Below are 14,265 nucleotides of genomic sequence, written 5' to 3'. Positions count from 1 at the left end.
CACAGGAGCCCGTCACACTTGTGGTGGACGCAAGGTGTGTCTTTCAGACAATTTTTCACAAAGTCCACTGAGAGTGAATCAATCGTTGGGCCAGTAATGCCAAGCCAGGGTCATTATTCATTGGACCACTATGTTTCTCTCTCTTTATTGCAGACCTGAAAAAGGTACACAGTCTAAATCCCAGCTGTGTGTTTTTCACTGTTCATCCTGCTAGCTCCAACGCAGCTGGTCTGACCATCTCTGCTGCTTCTGACTTTAACAACCGGCTTTAATGAGCTCCCGTCCTGAATACACTTGACTGCCCACGTACTCAAATATACACAGTCACAGGAAAACATGCCAACTCAGGCGTAGACGCGTACAGCCTTTCATAGCTGTAACATGCAAATAAACAGTGATGCCCACCCTGCATGAACAGACACACACGCACACAAAAATGTTAACAAATACTAATGTCACCTAGCTTGCTCAGCAGTGCTGTGTAGCATAGTCTAGTTTTTTTTTAGCCTTCACAGCCTCGAGGTGTTGCTGCTTTTCACTGGTATTAACTGGCATTAACTGGCATCTTGGGCCGAAGCAGTCCCCACACCGAACCATGAAAGACATTTTGACTAATTACAAAGGCTTCATTTAGCTAAATGTAAAAGAAATCATAATATACAGTGGCTAGAATAAGTTTACACCCCCATGCTAAAGTTGATTAAAAAGAGGAATAAAAAACCTCTTTTGGAAATTGATCTTAATGCCTTAAATTAAAAAAATTGGAACATCCAACCTTTTAAGGTCACCAATTTTTTTTGTGAATGAATAATGTTTCATAGATAAATAAATGTTCTTCCTTAAAATACAGGGGGCATAAATATACACACCACTATGTTAAATTCCCATATAGGCAGGCACATTTTTATTTTTAAAGGCCAGTTATTTCATGGATCAGGATACTATGCATCCTGATAAAGTTCCCTTGGCCTTTGGAATTAAAATAACAGTTACCTGAAACACGTCACACAAGTAGCCACTTGACTACCGGCGAATAACTTTAGAGCAGTGGTTCTTAACCTGGGTTCGATCGAACCCCAGGGGTTCGGTGAGTCAGTCTCAGGGGTTCGGCGGAGGTCAAGACACACACCCGACTCATACGATGCGTGATGACACGCCCCGCTTGGCCATCATCAGAAGGGTTCGGTGAACGCGCATATGAAACTGGTGGGGGTCAGTACCTCCAACAAGGTTAAGAACCACTGCTTTAGAGTATTAGGTAAGAACCCATCTGTCATTTCCTAACGTGATTTATACTTATAATAATGATATCATTTTGTTGACAGGAATCAAAGGGATTGCTTCTGTGGCATCTCTAGTAATTAGAAATGAAGAATGAAGAACACAAACTCTACAAACAGCCTTATATGGTGTTGAATAAGAGTTTTCTTTGATGTGCACTGAATATTTTCTAAGGCATTCAGGCTACCATCTTTCCCATATGAATCCTCCATTGGAGCAGATTTCTTTAACACATACTCTATGTCTTGAATAAGGACTGAAGATAACAGACTTCTTCAGACGCTGGAAGCACCACTGCTGAGGATAATCGCAGATATCTTAAGCCTACTGTTGCTGGTCCTGCTCCTCTCCCAGAATGCTTCACTGGAGTCCAGGGCGAGCTATGGCAACTGGCCCTTTGGGTTGGTGTATCCTTGGCGCAGGGGCGTCCAAGACTTTAAACATTAACGGCTGGCCCGTAAAGCAGCCTAGTAAAGAATGCCCGACCAAACGCATACACACGACACATATAAAACACACACACAACTCTGCAGCAGGGTGAAAACACACACGCAAACTGTCAGCCAGTCCCAGGAGTGCTGATACATGTCAGCTCTGGAGGGGTGTTAACGGCAAGAGTAACAGAGCCGATCTGCTGGCTGCCTGTCCTGCTTTATGAACACACTGAAATACAATTTTATGTCCCCAAACAGGAAATAGGCTGCATTTCCCCCTCCAAAACTTGTTAAGAGTGGAGGCCTACCAAGTGTCTCATGAGTGTGTGAGTGACAGAGCGAGCGAGCGAGCTGCCAGTGTGCTTGGCGTGTCCCCTTGCGGCCGATTAGCCTGACACGCAAGCCTCTGCAAGATGGATTTGGACATTTAATCAATTTGCAGCAAATGTCCCTGTGGTGTAGTAAAACTGTGACGAATAGGAAAAGCATTTATTTTGGAAAAGCGTTCCTCATTGTGCGATGAAAGGATTGCTTATTAAGGATTACACACATACATGCACCGCCTGTAATGTTTTTGTGTGTGTGGTCTCACATTGGCCAGACACTGGGGGTGTGTCTCGTGAAAAGCCAGGCCGGTCAGGGTAGACAGGGTGGTCTGGTCCACCCACTGAGGTCTCCTCTTCTTTCCCTCCTCCTGCAGCCTCCTCAGGACCCCCTCCAGTGCCAGCTCCCTCACCTCGTACAGCGGGCAACGCAGCAGACACTGCAGGAACTGGCTAGTGACCCGAGGGCCCCCCCAGAACTCGGGGACCTCCACGCCGGCGCTGAGTGCCACCCGGGCCAGACTGAGCAAGTACTGGGTGTTGCCGGGACACGGGGTGGTAGAGGAAGTTTCTGAGGTGACGAGGTCTGAGGCCATCAGGACGGACAAAGCTTCCCGACGGAGATCGCTGACCTCTGAATCTGACAAACACACAAAACCTCACTTTAGATGGCAATGTAGCATGAGGCCGCACTTTTAGGATGCTTATTTATATGATGTTCTTATCACAAAGTCATTTAATATAAAAAATAAAACAATACAAAATAGCCCCACATCATCACATACCTTTTAACATATCTCACAATTGGCATTGTGGGAACTTCCCATAAGATCATCTCTCAATGCAAATCAAACCAGCTATTAGGCTGAAATAACACCATGCCAATCTCTATGTATGGAGAAGGGTATGTGATGATGATGGGTGGAGTGGGGGGGGCAATTTTAATACCAATGGCCAAGGGAATTTTATCAGGATGCATAGTATCGTGGATCCATAAAATAACTGGCCTTAATTAATTAAAAAAAAACATACTTCAGCCCCCTGTATTTTAAGGAAGAACATTTATTTATTAATGATACATTATTCATTCACAAAGATAATTGGAGTCCTTAAAGGTCGTATTTTTCCTATTTTTTAAGTAAGATCTTAAGATCTGATATTGACTATTGTGACCATGGCCATGTACATTGAAAAAGAATTGTAGCAAGCTTATTGAAATTTCCCAGTTGCTTGACGTATCCAGTCCAACCTCTCTACAAGCCACACACACACACACACACACACACACACACACACACACACACACACACACACACACACACACACACACACACACACACACACACAGTCATTTGTGAAGCAAACACATGCAGACAACAGGCCAGACTGAAGAAGCCAGTCTCCTCTGTTCCTTTCTATTTTGACTTTTATAGGAAAGGCTGCGTCAGTGTCTGTTTGGAAATGCCCATGGCTGTGCCAACCCAACCACCTGTGAACATACACTCTTGGGGAGTGATGTGCACACAAATAAACACACAAATGACCACGCACTTCCTCTCAATATAAGTATAATCCAGAAGCAGGGCGACTATAGAGTAACCCAATGCCGTTCTAAAGCTGTGCTCCTCCCTACAGTATTGCTCCAAGACCCCGCACAGACCTTGCTTTGACAGCCAACTCAATTAGTTGCGCGCACACACACACACACACACACACACACACACACACCACACACACACACACACACACACACACACACACACACACACACACACACACACACACACACACACACACACACACACACCCCACACACACACACACACACACACACACACACACACACACACACACACACACAAACTCATTGCAACTCAATCCGGCCCTGCAGCAGCACTCAAAACGTGGCCTGACAAAAGAGCGGGAAATGCCGCATTCCTCCAGAGATGGGCCGGGTTACCGTGGAGACGGGCCAGGTTACTTTGGAACCTGATCCTCAAAGGGGGGTCCGAGGCCAAATAAGCATACCCTAATGGTTATAATGGGGAATAGGGGCACAGTAATGACATGGATGATGAAGGGAGGAGAGGGAGGAGGATGACTGAAAGAGAATGGCAGCGTGTCAAAGAGAAAACAACTGTCTGTCACGGTGAAGTAGAGAGAAACATAGATTGTGTGTGTGTGTGTGTGTGTGTGTGTGTGTGTGTGTGTGTGTGTGTGTGTCTCAAAGGGTTGTAGCAGCATACTACCATTAGCTTGTCACACACTAAAACATTCAAATGTAATTCTACGGTGCCAATTTATACATTATGTGTATCTTACAAAGACACCATAAAAAATCATTACACACACACATGCATACACACACACACACACGCTAAACCCTAGAAAAAACACTAAAGGGAACAAATCAAGCAAGGAGGCCCAAAAACTACTTTCTTTCAACTGACTCCAAATGTGCTCATTAGAGAGGGAAGGAAAAAGTAAGGTAGAATGAACGAAAAGGCAGAGCCAAAAACTGTGTGTGTGTGTGTGTCTGTGTGTGTGTGTGTCTGTGTGTGTGTGTGTGTGTGTGTGTGGGGGGGGGGGAGGAAAGAAGAGAGCAAGACAGAGAAAAAAACAAACATCATTAGTTAGGATGAAATGCAGATTTTTTATGGTGGCCTTTATTAAAATAGCATGTGCAGAGGAGGGGGGGTGAGGCATTCCCTCAGCAAATGAAAGGCGTTCCTGTGAGGGCCATTTCAATGTGACTTTTCATGTCCGATCATATACAGCCATTGTTCTCCCAGAGCTGTGTTTATTTAAATCTGTGTCTACAACACTTGTGTCTCTTAATGCTGCCTGTGCACCTGGACCGTGTCCAGACTCCCTCAGGTTGTGGTTACTGTCTAACATTTCCAACACTCTAGGACGAGGCCCGGCTCAGCGGATTACATTGCCAGCAAAGCATTGAGATCATTAACAAATGCAGGTCTCAGTGGAGAGTTTACTTAGACTGGTCTAAAGGCTGTTTTAAATATTTATAGACCGCTAAAAACATGGCTGATTGCTGACTTTTCCTGAAGTACCGCCGTCAGTTATTGGATGGATTAAATTACAATTTGGTAAACATTTAACCCTAGCTAAACATACTTACCCACCTAAAACAAAACAAAAATCAGTTTATGTGTATCCTTGTTGTTTAGGTTTACACTGGGCAACTGGAGCAGTTGTCTATGCTCTGGTCAAAGCCCCAGACTCCTTTCCCGAAAACTGGAATGTTCCCTCGCACAACGCGGGAGTCGCTCGTCTACTGCTGCCTTGATCGGTTAGTTTGTTAGTTCCTAACCCCTTTAAAAACACCAAAGTCACACAATAACACAAACAAACTCACAGATCAAGGCATCAGTGGTAGACCAGCAACGCTCACATTCTGCAAGGTCAAATGAAAGGGTTTGGCAATGAGTCACGGGCCTGGTGACTTTGAAGAGAGCATAGAGACGTTGTAAGCCAAACTAAAATGGAAGTAAACAGCTACGTCCATTTCAACACCACCGAGACTTTAACACTATGCTTTTGAAGAAGTGTCAACACAGAATGAGAGACCATGTGTGATGTTTGAACATGTCTTGTATTGAGTAAATTAAGTTTGGATTGTACTGACACAAAAACTAAAGTGTGATGGATGTGTACTTGGTGTGTTTGTGTATTTGTGTACTACTTTATGTAATGAGGCGATGGGCCTCATTACATAACCAATAATTTAACAAACTAATGTTGACGTGGACGAGAGGAAACTCTGAAATCCTGTCCTGTGTGTGGGAGTGTGTGTGTGTGTGTTAGTGGGCCAGTGAGCTTACTGGGCCTCCATGAGTACTGTCCATAGGCGGCTAAAAGCTGTCAGTAAAGACACGTTGCTGTGTCAAGCTAGAACTTTGGCGAGACACTTGCATGCGCTCTCCCACGCAAGCACACAGCTGGGTTTCCCATCAGCTTCCACCTTCATTACCCAAACTGTGAAAAACAAACCCCAGACGCTACGTGTGTGTGTGTATGTGTGTGTGCGAGTGTGAGTGTGAGTGTGTGTGTGTGAGAGAGAGCTGACATCCTTCTCATGCTGATGGCACTTTACAATTTGCTGAGGTCCCTCCCTCTAATTACTGTGTGTGTGTGTGTTATATATATATATATATATATATATATATATATAATATATATATATATCTCAAAAAGTCAGAAAAGTGTTTGATATAAATAACAACGAGCAAAAAAAACGCAGACACTGTTTGCCAGCCACAGTAGCCGCTAGATACCTAAATTTCAAAGGAATTGTTACTAATTTAATGGCCACATTACTGTTAAATAATACTGCAGATTTTCTGCCAAAGAATTATGACATAGGGAAGTGCAAATGAAAAATGATTTGGCAGATAACTCCAGACTAAAGCTCTCCTCTCTATTGTGCTAAAATATTTAACCACCTGCCGCTTTGCCGCTATCTCGCAATCAAAACGTAGACCTATTGAGGACGTCGTGAAGTTGCATGGGATCATGGGACTTCATTGTTAAACCACCACCATTGCCGATGAAAATGTACAGTATCTTTTCATGGACGAGTTCATTTTTTAAAAGTTTTATTTAAGTTACGCTTAGTACTGTTTATGTTGTTTCATGTCATTCTAATAAAATAGCCGCAGTATTTCCCACATAATTACAAAGATTTTATTTCTGGTGGTAGCTGACCGGGTTAGTCATCATCACATTGTCTCCTCTTTTTTCAGCACGGGGGGATTAAGGGGTTTGTGGTATTTCCCGCCAATGGCAGAATTATTCCGCGCGTGGTGGGCAGCCGCTCCAGGGTGGACCGGACACCTTCGGTTGGCCGCCACCAGGGGTAATCTTTCTGTCATTGGCATTCGCGTTGTTAGCACCCAGTCTCTAAGCGCCGGGAAATGAGGAAAATGGCCTGGTGTGTGCTAGCTGGCTTACTTAGCATTAGATTAGTCAACTACCCATACAGCGCTATGTAGCGTTTAATCATGAGTTCAGCCCTGTGATGTTATTAAACGTCCCATGATATGGTGCTCTTTTGCTTTTACATAGACCTCAGTGGTCCCCTAATACTGTATCTGAAGTCTCTTTTATATAGACCTCAGTGGTCCCCTAATACTGTATCTGAAGTCTCTTTTATCTAGACCTTAGTGGTCCCCTAATACTGTATCTGAAGTCTCTTTTATCTAGACCTTAGTGGTCCCCTAATACTGTATCTGAAGTCTCTTTTATATAGACCTTAGTGGTCCCCTAATACTGTATCTGAAGTCTCTTTTATATAGACCTTAGTGGTCCCTAATACTGTATCTGAAGTCTCTTTTATGTAGACCTTAGTGGTCCCCTAATACTGTATCTGAAGTCTCTTTTACTAGACCTTAGTGGTCCCCTAATACTGTATCTGAAGTCTTTTTATATAGACCTTAGTGGTCCCCTAATACTGTATCTGAAGTCTCTTTTATATAGACCTTAGTGGTCCCCTAATACTGTATCTGAAGTCTCTTTTATTTAGACCTTAGTGGTCCCCTAATACTGCATCTGAAGTCTCTTTTATCTAGACCTTACTGGTCCCCTAATACTGTATCTGAAGTCTCTTATCTAGACCTTAGTGGTCCCCTAATACTGTATCTGAAGTCTCTTTTATGTAGACCTTAGTGGTCCCCTAATACTGTATCTGAAGTCTCTTTTATCTAGACCTTAGTGGTCCCCTAATACTGTATCTGAAGTCTCTTTTATATAGACCTTAGTGGTCCCCTAATACTGTATCTGAAGTCTCTTTTATATAGACCTTAGTGGTCCCCTAATACTGTATCTGAAGTCTCTTTTATATAGACCTTAGTGGTCCCCTAATACTGTATCTGAAGTCTCTTTTATATAGACCTTAGTGGTCCCCTAATACTGCATCTGAAGTCTCTTTTCTAGACCTTAGTGGTCCCCTAATACTGTATCTGAAGTCTCTTTTATATAGACCTTAGTGGTCCCCTAATACTGTATCTGAAGTCTCTTTTATCTAGACCTTTGTGATCCCCTAATACTGTATCTGAAGTCTCTTTCTCAAAATTGAGTCTTGGTGCAGAATTACAGCCACTAGAGCCAGTCCAACAATGAGCTTTCTCGTTGAAAGCCATGATGTCTCTCTCTCATGGGTGGACCAAATTCTCTGGGCGGGCAAAGCAGAGAAAGGGGAGGTAACCGTGCCCCTTATGACCTCATAAGGGGAAGATTCCAGATCAGCCCATCGGAGCTTCCATTTTCTTAAAGGCAGAGCAGGATACCCAGGGCTCGGTTTACACCTATCACCATTTCTAGCCACTGGGGGGACCATAGGCAGAGTGGGAGAACCCATATCAATGTTACAAAAACCTCATAAAGTGAAATTTTCAAGCCATGGGATCTTTAAGCATTTATTGAGAAATTTCTGAATTTTTTTTATACCTTTTATTTTTATTCTCCCTGACAAAACAGATGCATTTTGCAGCCCCGATCTGGGGTCACAACCCCCATGTTGAGGAACAGAAGGTGCAATGTGTGGACTGGAGTGTCTTGTAGGATTTCATAGAATAAGGAGGAGAAATACATCTTTCTTGTTTTGACATTGAATTGCAGCGGTTGGTGCATAGTTCCCTTAAAAAGCAAGCACAAAGTTATATGTGTGCGAGTATCCAAATATGCAACTACATGGCTTACCAAGCTGCCAAAGATGAACATCAATCTCATGTGCTAAAGTAGCTTGAATCCTAATTATGGTGACACACTTCTTGTGTAGTAAGACAGATTGAACCTAAAATATAGGTTTGAGTATCTTCAAGTCTATCTTAAAAAAACACTAACATGCCATACATGATCATACAGGCCAACGCAAATATGGTGAATTGGAATGATTAAAGCAACCAATAACTCTTACATATGGCATCTGAGTAACCATACCTCTCCTTTAAAAGAGGATTCCACTGATTTAGCATTACACTAGGCCTGCACGATTCGGGGAAAAATATAAATCATGATTTTTTTTTAGCTTGGAATTGATATCATGATTCTCTGGTACAATTTTTTTGATCATGACTAAAGAAAAACAAATTGCCACCAAACTGATTTTTTGGGGACCTATAGCACATTGCACATCACCACAAGCCTGTAAACATCGAGGCTTCAATGAAGAGAAGGGCGAGTAGTGCAACGCATGGGAGCGCTTTACATCCTCTTCTATAAATGTAAATGTGCTGTATTTATATAGCGCTTTTCCAGTCTAACAACTGCTCAGAGCGCTTTTACATCTACAGGATACATTCACCATTCACACACATTCATACACTGTGGCCGGGGCTGCCGTACAAGGTGCCACCTGCTCATCAGATAAACACTCACACACATTCACACTCCGATGCGCAGCACCGGGGGCAACTCGGGGTTTAGGGTTCGGGTTCGGGTTCACCACCCAAGGACACTTCGACAATGACTGCAGGGGCGGGGATTGAACCACCAACCTTCCGATTGACAGGCAACCGCTCTACCACTGAGCCACAGCTGCTATGTGTGTGTGTGTGTGTGTGTGTGTGGGGGGGGGGGTCATCTCAAGCCACTAGCCTCATATTTAAACTTAGTCTTAAGCCACAATCACCAACGCTGACTCAAGTGACATCACTTGATGAGTGAAATATTCAATAAATGTGGCTAAACGTACAACATGAGATTTCTGATTTAAAGTGTTCTTCATCAGCAGAGACATACAAAAGATACAAAAAAAGGTTTACTAGGAAAATGACCGGCCAGAGGGCAGAGAAATATTTTACCATCAGCATCTGCTCCCACACTTATGGAGACACATGACATTCCAGCAAATTCGCTAATACTTATAAACATTTATGTTTTTTTTTTTCCCTCTCTACTTTTGTCCGTCTCCCTTTTCCCTACCTTCCCAGCTTTTTTTTTTTTTTTTACTGGCATGGCTGAAAAGCAGAGAAACAGAAGACTGGCGGAGGTAGAGATGAAGCAATGGACGGTGGGGGCTTTTTTATGACTCGGCATGGATCAAAGGGCTGGAGCAGAGAAATGAAACACACACTCCCTCTCACACTCACACTCAGAGCCGACAGGAATTGGCTGGTAAATCTAAGTTCCTACTTAATGCAGGGTGCCAGTAAAAAAGGGAAAAAAGAGGCGCAATATTGAAAAAGCCGATTGTTCACCTTCTTTACCCCTGGTGCCAGGCACTCTTAAGAGCCTGCTGCTTTCATATAAACTTGCCCAATGTGTGGCTTTTAACTCAACATCTGATTTGTTTGAAAAGTGCAATTACACAAGAGGAAAAGGGTGAAGGATTGGAAATGAGGAGTAGAAGGAAGGAAAAATAGAAAAACAGACCATTGGAGGACTCAAACACCCCTAGAGAGAGGGTGAGACATGAAGCCAAAGACGGACTAGAGAGGCATTAGAGGTGTGTGAGCAAGAGGGTGCTTATTTAGTTATGTAAGGAGCAGGCCGGGCCCTCAATCCACAGGCTTGTTTTTTGAAATCCTCTGTATTTCCACTGTCAAGACCAACATGTGTTCAGCACATGGCCGCCCGAAAACACAAGTGCCTCCCCATCCTCTCTCTTCCCCCCCCCCCTCCGAGTACAGCACTCCGACACAAACTGGGTCACAGGCACAGTCCCACCATCTGTCAGAGATCGCTCGCCTTCGGTTTCACATTCCTCCACTGCGGAGACCCCCGCCGGTCTGCGCATATGTACGCGCATATGTACGCACACACGCACACACGCACACACACACACACACGCACACACACACACAAACGCACGGGGGAGGATGAAGCTGACTTCTGTCAACAATCAGTCTAAATGGAGAGCGCAGTGGACAGCCTCGCCAGCAAACGTCGCGGGGGTTGTCTGTTCAGTCTTGGAAGCGCTCACTGTCCAAATCCCAGCAAATGGAGGGAACCCAGTTGCTGTTTAAAGGAGCTGATGAACTCCCCAGCAACTGGCTGACATCAGCATCTAAATCCCAATCAAGACTGAAACAAGGGTGAGAACAAGCACGTTGAAATCCCCCGTTCAAGACGTTCAACATTCAAATAGATTCCGCTCAATATGGGCCTCTAATATACAGTGAAACTTCCAAATTGAATAAAGTAAATGAAGGCATTGTTTCAGTAGTATAATCACAAAATGCATCAATTCCTATCTAATGAATTTTTCTATAAACTTAATTTCCTATTTTATATTCTATTCGATATCTGTAATATTTTAAAAACTCTCTCTCTCTCTTCTCTACATATTCGAAGTCTTTCACTGATGTCATAAAGTACACCATACACGAAGCTGAGCAGGGTTTTCAGACCGAAGGAGAGTATGAGCCATGTTTTGGCAAAAGTTTTTGGAACTTACTGAGCGTATGAATGGAAAGCAGATTAGTAGATGATGATGATGATGTAGGGGTGGTTTCACAAGTTTGGTAGTTTTTGGCAAATGTTTGTCAAATAATGTGTAAGTGCTTTTTTTCTTTTTGCCAAAGCAAGATATACACACGCATAAGTAGTTAACGTTATGGCGATGTTGCAGTACCTGTCATTTCTTAGTTTGCTTGAGTCTGGTGCGTTTGCCTGTTGTTGTTTTTTTTGGGGCTTATGTAAAAGCTGTTGCAATCAATCTTTTTTTCTGCTAGGGTCTGCTGCCAGGTGCACTCTGGTGTAGGGCTGCAACTAACAATTATTTTCATTGTCGATTCATTTGTCGATTATTTTCTCGAACAATTAATTAGTGGTTTGGTCTATGAAAATGTTCTCGAAAACGGTGAAAAACGTCAACCAGTGTTTCCCAAAGCCCAATATAATCAGTTTACTGTCATATAAGAGTGAAGAAACTAGAAAACATTCACATTTAAAAAGAAGGGAGTAGGGAATTTGTACTTTGTACTTGTATGAAAAACTACTCAAACCAATGAATCGATTATCAAAATAGTTGACTATTTAATAGTTGACAATTAATCGATTACCTTTGCAGCTCTAATCTTGTGCTGTTTGTTTTTGGCGTGACAGAAAAGGATTTCATGATAATAGATGATTGATTTTAGCATACATTTTACAATGTCATCCAATTGTTGATCTTGAACCAAGAATGCGATGTAGAGTAGGATACATATAATATAGTTATGCAAGATCATCTGGCAACCATGTGACACAAATGCACGTCCCCATGGGGTGGGGCAGGGATATTTCCAGGTATATTAAATACTGATAGAGAGTTCTATTACTATCCTGCTCCATTAATATTAAAACCTGAGTTAAAGCGACCCCTCAGTGATAGGGTTGAGGATTGTTTGGGTTTTTCTGATACCAAATTGGTGTCGTTGCCTGAACGGTGCTTGAACAGCTGCCTGAACAGAAATATATACATATATATATAATATGTTTATAATGTATATAATATGAAATTAAAAAAAAGGAGCACAAAAAAGACAGTTGGCGACATTAAAGAAGAACGGCTTGTTTATTGCTAAGGCCATATGGTCAAAATTAACAATAACAATTAATTATTTCACCAGGAGGAGTTGCTGGTAAATGACAAAAACAACCACCAGATGGGAAAAGAGTATTTTACAAAAACCTAAAATGCACCACAAGGCTGGCGAGTTTCAGGTGAACTTGAATCTGTAATTTTCAGCAGGTGTAAATCCTCTACAGGGAAATACCGTCACACTTTACACTGCTTAACGTACGCTGTCAGCATTTTAACCATTGTGTTTAATCCAGCTAGTAGCTAACGGTAACGTAGCATCCCGTGCGGCGATGCTTTTGAAAAAAAAGAAAGTCAGGCGTCGAAATGAGGAACTGAAATTTTCATTGTTATTCGTCTCGGTACTACCGTTTACGTCGGAACCGGTGCCCTACTGGCAGCGCGTTTCAGTACCGAACCCTACTCAGTAACTACTCACCACCCAGAAGACTGATCTTCCCCCCACACAGGCACACCACCACCTCCAGAAAGGCTCCTCTGGTCACCACACAGCGATTTTGGCTGAAAAGAGAGAAACAAACAATGGTGTTTCTTTGAGTTAATTCTTTCAACAAGTACCTTGGCTGATTAGTTGTACCGTGATCTAGCAAAGGACACTAAAGGAAGAACCTTGTAATAATGAAAGCTGCCTTTTATGAAGGAAGCTCGTTAAATGCTCCTAAACCTTTCATAAATAGTTAAAAATCCAAGATTGCAGCCTCCAGTCATTGGATATTTTCCATTAAGATCACAGACAAAGATTTTCCTCAGAAACAGCCTCATGTCTTCCCGCAAACTGCTTGATTAGGTCATTGGACATTGGCAACTCAATGGATCTATTGGTTTTTAAGGATCTTCATGATGGGGTGTGATCCCAAGGTCTGATGTCATTTCCCCATCCTGATCAGACCTCTCGTTGTGGTTTTAAAGCGTCTTGTCTGATGGTGAAGCGAGTACATTTATGAGTTCATTGTTGAAGTAAGATAAATTGTTTCAACTCATGCCACATTAATTAGCTTATTCCAGAGCTTCATAACAGTGTGTTTGTGTATTGGGTCTTATGTTTGTATCTCTTGTAACAGAAGATTTTTGTGTGTGACTCAAATCAATTCCTAAACCAAGTTGTAAGTTCAGGATCCAATATAAAGTTTTTGTTCTGACTTTTAAAGCTTTTTGAGGTCAGGCATCTGTTTCTATCTTGGACCTGCTCCATCCGTACACTACTAGCAGGTCCCTCAGGTCTTCTAACCAAGAACTACTGAGGCCTGTATTACGAAGCAAGATTTGGCGTTAACGAGGTAACTTCAGGTTCAACCCAGGGTTTTGTGTATCACGACGGTGGATCACTTGTTACCGGGTTAAATCGCCGGGGTAACTTATGCTGACCACCTAACCTGGTCGGGAGCAGGTTATGTTGGAGATTAGAGATCAACTCGCGTGGAAGCACCAACTACTGACCAATCAATACTCGACCGATAACGGCTTCACCGTTCTTAGAGGATCAGCTGGACCTTGGTGCGCAGAGAGATAGAGATAGAGATAGAGTATAGAGAGAGAGAGAGAGAGAGAGAGAGAGAGAGAGAGAGAGAGAGAGAGAGAGAGAGAGGTGTGCTCAGAAAAGTTAAAACATTTAGAGACTGACAACACGTTAACATTCCCTGATGGGTTTCTTTATGAAAGATATGGACTTTAAGCGGATGGAATT

At 42.8% G+C, this 14,265-nt stretch overlaps 1 protein-coding gene across 1 annotated transcript in view; it reads right to left on the bottom strand.

The window, feature by feature from the left end:
* Positions 1 to 14,265, bottom strand: part of thada (THADA armadillo repeat containing) — a 110,838-nt gene that overhangs the window by 21,919 nt on the left and 74,654 nt on the right. Inside the window, 2 exon segments of the mRNA XM_032542159.1 lie at positions 2,308 to 2,678; positions 13,000 to 13,082. Of these exon segments, the coding sequence (XP_032398050.1) occupies positions 2,308 to 2,678; positions 13,000 to 13,082 (454 nt within the window).

The sequence above is a fragment of the Etheostoma spectabile genome, chromosome 17 (genome assembly GCF_008692095.1).
Source record: "Etheostoma spectabile isolate EspeVRDwgs_2016 chromosome 17, UIUC_Espe_1.0, whole genome shotgun sequence".
Classification (NCBI taxonomy): domain Eukaryota; kingdom Metazoa; phylum Chordata; class Actinopteri; order Perciformes; family Percidae; genus Etheostoma; species Etheostoma spectabile.
This window is presented reverse-complemented; position numbering and strand designations above follow the sequence as displayed.